Here is a 7,514-nt window from a genome sequence, read left to right on the forward strand (position 1 = left end):
AATACGTTGTGGACATTTTCTATGTCAATGAATATAGCTATATATTCATTGACATTCATACAATGGCATTCATTGTATGTAGGCACCATAATTAATTTAAGCCATCTCCTATTGCCAGACATTTGGACTTTCAAATTTTTCTGTTGAAGCAACACTGCAGTGAACATCCCTGCAGATGCATTTTTGTGCATCTGTCCAGTTGATTGTCTTCTTAAATAATTTTCTGAACATGGGGTCATGGATCAAAGGCTATGCTTATTTTATATTGTGATACATATTTACATATTGCCCAATGTTCTCTAGAAGTGCTGTACCAATGATACATCTACCAATAACATCTATCAATACCTGGAAAGTTCCTTTAAATGTCTTGAAAAATTTTTTTTCATCTTCATTTGGGCCCATTTTCCTCACTTATAAAATAAGGAAGATGAAATATATCAGCTTTTTAGAATCAGAACCATTTGAAAATTTTTAAACACTGTTGAACAGGAACAAATTGTTGTTTCAGAAAAACACACCTGTGCAAAAACACAGAAATTTTTACATGCTATTTATGAGAATTCACAGACTATTGAAGTCAATTCACAGAGTCGTTAGGATTTCACTCCATGAATCCAAGTAAAGAATCTCTGAATGAGGTGATTTTAAAGTTGCTTTCTCCTGTTAACACTAAAGCACACACACTTCTTGCTCACATGTCACACACATATTCACACACTGATAAGCACACAGAGTTCTAATGCATATTTGGAGAAACTTTGACATCTGCTTGATACAGAACCTAGTCTCATTGAGATCTGTAAAATCACTTGAGTGTGTATGGTTATTGGAATGAATTTCTATTTATTTCAGGTTCTTCAATGGCGAGCCCACCAGGAAGAAGTAGCAAGATTGGAAATGGAAATTTCTGCCAGAAGAAGAGAAAAGGAAGAGGAGAAAGAGAAACTGTGGAAGAAGAAGGAATTGTTACAAAGAGAAGAGAAGAAAAAAAAAGTATAAAATCTGCTGTTGCAGCGAATGTGTGAATGAATGTTTAATTGCCTGACTGAGCTTTGTTTGATATTGGTGTTTGACACGGAATTCTCATAGGCAGGTCTTAGAAAGTTTCATAATGATCTAGTGCTGTCTTGCTCCAGTTCACAGGAGCTTGAAAGACTTGTGGATGTGAAGAAGAACCTGCTTTGACCTGCACAAGCACAGGTACCTGTGATTAGAAGAGATGCTGTAGGTGAAGGAAAGACAGGGTTTGTGACTGTTGTTAAGCCTTGCACCAAGTAGGGATGGGGCAAACACCAGGCTTACAGGGATGGCATTTTGGTTGACTGCAGAGCAGCAAAATGACTGTCAAAAGTTGTCCATGAAAGAAAGGCCCATGTTTTGAAAGATGGGAGAGAAATAATTGTGAGCTTGTAGATGTGCTCTTGATATTTAGTCTGACAGCAAAACAACAGCAACACAAACAGGAATCCAAGGAATAATTAAACTCTAAGCCAAATTCATAGTTAACCTCTTGCAGTTGTATACGACCAAGGCATATGTTTTATTTTATGTTTAAAAATATATCTTACACTTAGAAATTATTTTTTAAAAGTACAGAGAATGATATAATAAACTCATTAGTACTCATCACTTAGCATTTTAACTGTTAATATTTTTCATCCTGTTTCAGATTTTTATTCTACCGATAAAGCTGAAATCTTCTTTTGAGGACCTACTCAGTACCATTTCCCTTCTTCCCTCTCCAAAGGCAACCTTGATCATGAACTTTACTTTTATCTTTCCAGGCCATCTATTGCTTTTAATATTTTAATATGCGGTTGGTAACTTTTAATGTTTTGCATGAATACTGTCATACTGTATCATTCTGTAGCATGAACTTAATTTGACGTTACATTTTTGAGATATACCCATGTTAATACACAGAGACCTAGTTCACTCCTTTTAAATGCTACGTAGTGTTCCATTATAGAACCAGGCCACCACTTAACCCTTCTCTTAGTGGGTTGACATTTAACTTTCTAAAGTTTTGTTCTTACAACTGTGCTGTATCAGCCACCTTTTATGTGTCTACTGGGGCATATGTGCAGAGCTTCTCTAGGGTACACCCAGGAGGGGAATTACTATGTTGGAGGGTTTGTAAGCTTTCAACTTCATAAGATTTTTTTATAAGAAATTACAACGTTTCTTTTTTATTTTTGCCAATCTGATAAATGTGAACAGTATCTCATTGTTTTAAACTGGATTCCCCTGATCACGTGTGAGATTGAAAACCTCCTCATGTTTATTGGGCAGTTATCTTCATGAATTGCTTTTTTTTGGTCCATTTGTCCATGTTTTCTTCATTCATCTGTAGAAGTTCTTTATAAATTCTGGGTACTATTTCTTTTTATCCATTATATGGGTGGCAGATGTTTTCTTCCATGGGTCATTTGCCTTTAAATTTTGTCTGTAGTGTCTGTAGTTTCATGGAAGTTTAAAATGATCAAGTAATCAAAGTCCTTAAACTTTCCTTTGTGAATCGCGCTTTCCTTTAGGAACTGTGACCTGGTAGTGAGGGCATCTTTACAGATAGGTTTTATGTTCACTTCTGCTAAGGGCCCTGTGCATTCTGCCGGCCTGGGACAAGTGTGTATCTTAACTTTGAGACATGGGACAAATGCTGACAGCTCGGGTGGGTGCTGACTTAGCACTGATACACAGCACTGGCCCGGGTTCTGTAGTTGACCCCTTTCCTCCTCTGGGCCCAAGCAGAAAGTTAGCCTTTGTCACTTCCCTGGGGAGTGTTCATGGTGGATCTAGTTCCCATGTTGTGTAGGGACAAGTCCAACATGACTTCTTGCTCTTTGTCAGTAGCTTGGCTCCAGTTCCCATGTGCATAGGTCCCACAGTTAACATGAAAGGCCCAGCCACCAGCTTCTCAGACCCAGCTCAGGTCCAGGTTTCCCCAAGAGCCCCTGGGCTTTGGCTCCCTCTCACTGCTGTGACTTTGACTTTCAGCTTTCTTTCCAACCTTAGAGCATTGTGTGTGTGTGTGTGTGTGTGTGTGTGTGTGTGTGTGTGTGATAGTTTGTTCAAAATATCTATGCATTTAAAGTGGGGAAGGAGGTTTCTATGTTAACTCAGACGTACTGACCAAAATTCTGGCTGTCTTTATATATACTAACCACAACTCTAGATTCTCTTTGTGTAGCTGCTTTCTGTATTGGATACACATTGTAGTTCCTTGGTGTTTAACAGCAGCGTGGCAGAAAAAGCCCTGTGGGCAACTCCCGTTACTGGAGACCGGTGCCATGCTCCCCGCATCTGCTCCTTCACCTACCTGGTTTGCTCTTCACATAGAAGAGCAGCAATAGAAATAGATGAGTTCTTCTTCCCAGTCATTTATCTTTTAGGGGAATAATATTGTCTTTTTGCTGGAATAACATTTTTATTTGTATCCAGTGCCAAAGTTTACCCAGATAGGTGCCCGGATCCTTTCAAATACACCTTTACGTTATTAGAGCACTTTTTCTTCTGGGCTTTAAAACTCTAGTTGAACATAATAGTCACAGCTTGGATGCTTTTATCTCAATACTCAAGGAAAGTTTTGATTCATAAGCTGTTAGGGGTGATAATGGTAATATTTCAGAAGCATCTCTCCATTTTTGAAATTATTATCAAGATAAAGTCAAAAGAGGATGCCTTTCCATAAACTAGCTCCAGGAGCTATTGCAAGAAACATAATCACTGTGCTAGAAGAACCTTAAAATGCTTGATGTGTAATATTGGTCCCAGCACCACCCTTTCGCTAGATGAAGCTCTTTGGGTGGCTTGAATGACATCAAAACTGCTCCGCATATCAGCGTCTTAGGAGCTTTTGCTGGTGCCTGATTCCTGTAGTTCTGTGGGCTCCAGGGCGAGGGAGGCTTCAGCCTTGCTTCCAAAATGGAGATTTCGAGCAAGGCTCACATAAAAAGGAAACATACCCCTTCCTTGGTCTCACATGTCATAATTCTCTCCCAGGTTTAGCCAGCTCCTAACTGAGCACTGACATCACCCACATGGTATGACTGAGGGGTGGGGAGCATTATCAGGTAAGTCAGGATAACTCCACTGGCCATGTGACCTTCAGCCTTACCTCGGAGACATTTCTGGAGAGGAATCTATTATTTTGTGATCTCTTAGCCTCAAGTGACATGGCACCGGTAAATACCAATAGACCAACGCTTCAGTGGAACTTTAGCACTTGGGGTTCCCTATTTTCCTCAGGCAACCTGGCAAATCCTCAGAATTATATTCATCCTGCAGATACCCAGGGGAGAGGGGAAACAGTCTAAAACAAGAGAGGGTAGGCTATCATAAACAGACGGCAGCCTACAGGGCTGGAATGGTGCTGCTTCTCAGAGGACTCAAGAAGCTCTGTGCTTAGGAGGGAATCCACAGTACCTTCCCAATTCAGATCAAAGCCATTCTCTCAGTGTGGGAATTGGTGGGTTCTCATGAGAGCAATTCATCATGAAATCATAAAATCTCTTTTCCTGTGTTTTTAAATCTAGTAATATACTGATCTAAAGGAATAAGTGTGGGGGAAAAGGTCAACACAGAAGAATGATATAAGACAAATTCCCAGACTTTAAACTCTGCTTCCTCAGGATTATTTGGATTTCAAAGGGCCAATGAAAAACACCTGTGGATAGGCAGGCTTCTAAGATGGGCCTCAAGATTTTGTGCCCCCGGTGAGATGTGCATGCTGTATAATCGCCAGAACAGTAAATACCATGGATTCGGTTGTAATATGTGGCCCAGACAACCTTGAGAAAGGGAGATTGCCTGGATGCATGACCTAATCATAAGCCCTTTAAAAGCAGGGAGTTTTCTCTCGCTGTTCATAGGAAAGATAATCAGAGATTTAAAACCCAAAAAGGCCATGACCTACCATTCTTGACTTGAAGATTGAGAGGTCACATGCCAAGAAATGTGGGTGGCCCCTAGAAGCTAAGAGTGACCCTAGCTGACAGCCAGAAAGGAAATGGGAACCTATAACTGATAGTCCTGTAACTATAAGGAACTGAATTTTGTCCAAAACAAGAATAAGCTTGGAAGCAGGTTTTTCTCTAAAGCTTCCAGATGAGAATTCGGTTTTGTCAACACCTTGATTTACCCTTGTGACATCATGAGCAGAGAGCCCAGCCACACCATGCTGGACTTCTGACTTACAGGATTCTGAGCTAATAAAGAAGCGTTGTGTTAAGCTGCTAAGTTTTTGGTAATGTGTTACACAACAATTTTAAAAACTATACAGGTTTTGGTATCTGTAAATGAAATGCTGCCGAAACATATATCTAAAAATGTGGAAGTGGCTTTGGAATTGGAAAGTGGGAAAAGCTGGAAGAATTTTGAGGGGCACAATTGATAAAAGGCTAGAATGCCATGAATAGGCTGTTTGTAGAAATACAAATGTTAGAGATGTGGCTGGTGAGGGCTCAGAAGGAAGCAATGAGTATGCTATTGGAAACTGGAGTAAGTGGGGGTGGGGAATCAATGTTATGTAGTGGCAGAAAGCCTAGGGAAAATACTTCTAAGTAATGAACTTCATATGTGATGAACTAAAAAGATTTCTAAAATGTGTCAACTTTCTAGGTGATCTCAATCCATCCAGTATAATTTATATGCCCTAAATATGCTGACTAACACCATTTAATATCTCTGATCTGGACTTCTCTCTTAAACTGCAAATTCACACATCCTACTCCTGCCTCAAATCTGATATGCCCAAATGTATTCTTGTTTTACCCCACAAACTTACTCTGGAGATAAGAGATTATTGCCAACAGCATGGCTTAGAGGAAAGGCTGGGTGCCCTAATACAAAACCCTTTGTAACAACCTCAAAAAATCAAAAAATCAGACTACTCAGACCCTTCCAAGATATTAAGGGTGTTTCTCATAGATCTTCTCAAACTAGAGAGCCTTTGGGAAGTTTAAAGGTAATATTTTTTTCTCAGCCACATCAACAGAAAGCCAAAAGAGAGAAGGGATTATTTCAAAAAGACCTGTGGGTGTGGCATTTGTCTAATGGAGTGAATCCCCATAAAATCCACAATGGCTCCCTTGATTCTTGAGAAAACTTTGTCAGGAATACCTATTGCAGATAAAACAAAAATGTATCACAAACACTGGCAGCTTAGACCGAAAGGGACTGAGAAAGTATAAAACAAAAGCAGACTCATGGACCTTCCCACCAAAAACCCCAAAAATTCTAATGTAAGGAAGTAGGCTGATAAAACTACTCAAGCACCTGGCATTCCTCATACTCCGAGCACTGAATGAAACCCACCCATCTGGGCTCAGGAAGAGCTTCTCTTCACCCTCCACCACCTTACACATGGCATAGTTGTGTCAGCTCCTGGTAAGACGTAGTGACAGTGTGACTGTGTATAATCCTGAAGGGGTCACAAAAAATCCAAACAGGATGCTCATTCTTTCATTTATTCACTTATTCAATAAGTATGCACCAGTGCCTCGAATGGGACACATATTACACCCAGTCCTTCAGGCAATTGTAATAAGTCACCCCACTTAAACAGAAATTGTCCCCTTTTCTGGTATCTTTTTAAAGGGATATGTTTACCTGCTCTGCCACAAAGATAACAAGCAATTCTTGGTAAGGTCAGTAGAAGCACTCACTAATAACACAGAAGGATTTCTTTCAGCTTCAAGCTGTAAAATTAAACAAAAGGGTCAATAGAGAAAAACTAAAAATTCAAAATGGAGTGAACACGTGGAGCTTGCAATTAGCAAAATTAAGCATAACTACATACAGTAAATTAAATATATATGTACATATACACAGTGTATTCAAATGTGTACATGGGTGTATATGTATATATACACACATACCTACAGAGTGGCTTTCCTGCCCCCCTCAGTGGGGGTTGATGAAGGCCTTAGTGTGGAGTGGTTAGGATAGCGTCTTTGCCCTCATTCATGCTGAGAACTCCTCTTACTTCCTGGTCTGACATCATCAAACATGCTTTGGGCATCTGTCCTCACATTGGCCCATGCTGCCCTAATTGCTTCCTAGTGTGAATGCTCTTGTGCCAGTAAAGGTTATTAGTTTTGCTACATTTGATCAAAGTTTAGACCTTGCAGTGTCAACGTTTTGCCCTGACTCCAATAGGGTTCATTAGCTCTCTTTTTATTAACTTTTTTCTTTTTGTTTGTGCCTCTAATTGCAATTGTGTGCGTTTGTGCTCCACAGAAGCTGCAGGATATGAAACTGTCCTCTGCAATTTCCTTCAAATGCTGGTGACTAATTGCCTTTCATTTCCAGTGAATGTCCTGCTGCTGCAGAGAGAGGGTGATATAGATCTTGGGGATTTAGGTAGTGGGGAAAAGGACCTTTAAATCAGCACTGCCTGGAAAACATCCCTGGCAGAAAGGCCCCTCAGAAGTGTCACTTTCTAGTCCAGGTCCTGGTCTGTTTCTTCCAGATCTTTTTCCCTCATGCTGCTCCTTCTCAACCTTGCTTAA

At 40.1% G+C, this 7,514-nt stretch overlaps 1 protein-coding gene across 2 annotated transcripts in view; it reads left to right on the top strand.

Moving 5' to 3' along the window:
* The window catches only part of CCDC148 (coiled-coil domain containing 148), a 217,780-nt gene that overhangs the window by 142,975 nt on the left and 67,291 nt on the right, over positions 1 to 7,514 (top strand). For both annotated transcript variants that reach the window (XM_019636887.1, XM_019636885.1), the window contains exon 11: positions 856 to 996. In XM_019636887.1, coding sequence (XP_019492432.1) covers positions 856 to 996 — 141 coding nt within the window. The remainder of the gene's footprint in view (positions 1 to 855; positions 997 to 7,514) is intronic.

This window comes from Hipposideros armiger, unplaced genomic scaffold, assembly GCF_001890085.2.
Source record: "Hipposideros armiger isolate ML-2016 unplaced genomic scaffold, ASM189008v1 scaffold_30, whole genome shotgun sequence".
Taxonomy (NCBI): domain Eukaryota; kingdom Metazoa; phylum Chordata; class Mammalia; order Chiroptera; family Hipposideridae; genus Hipposideros; species Hipposideros armiger.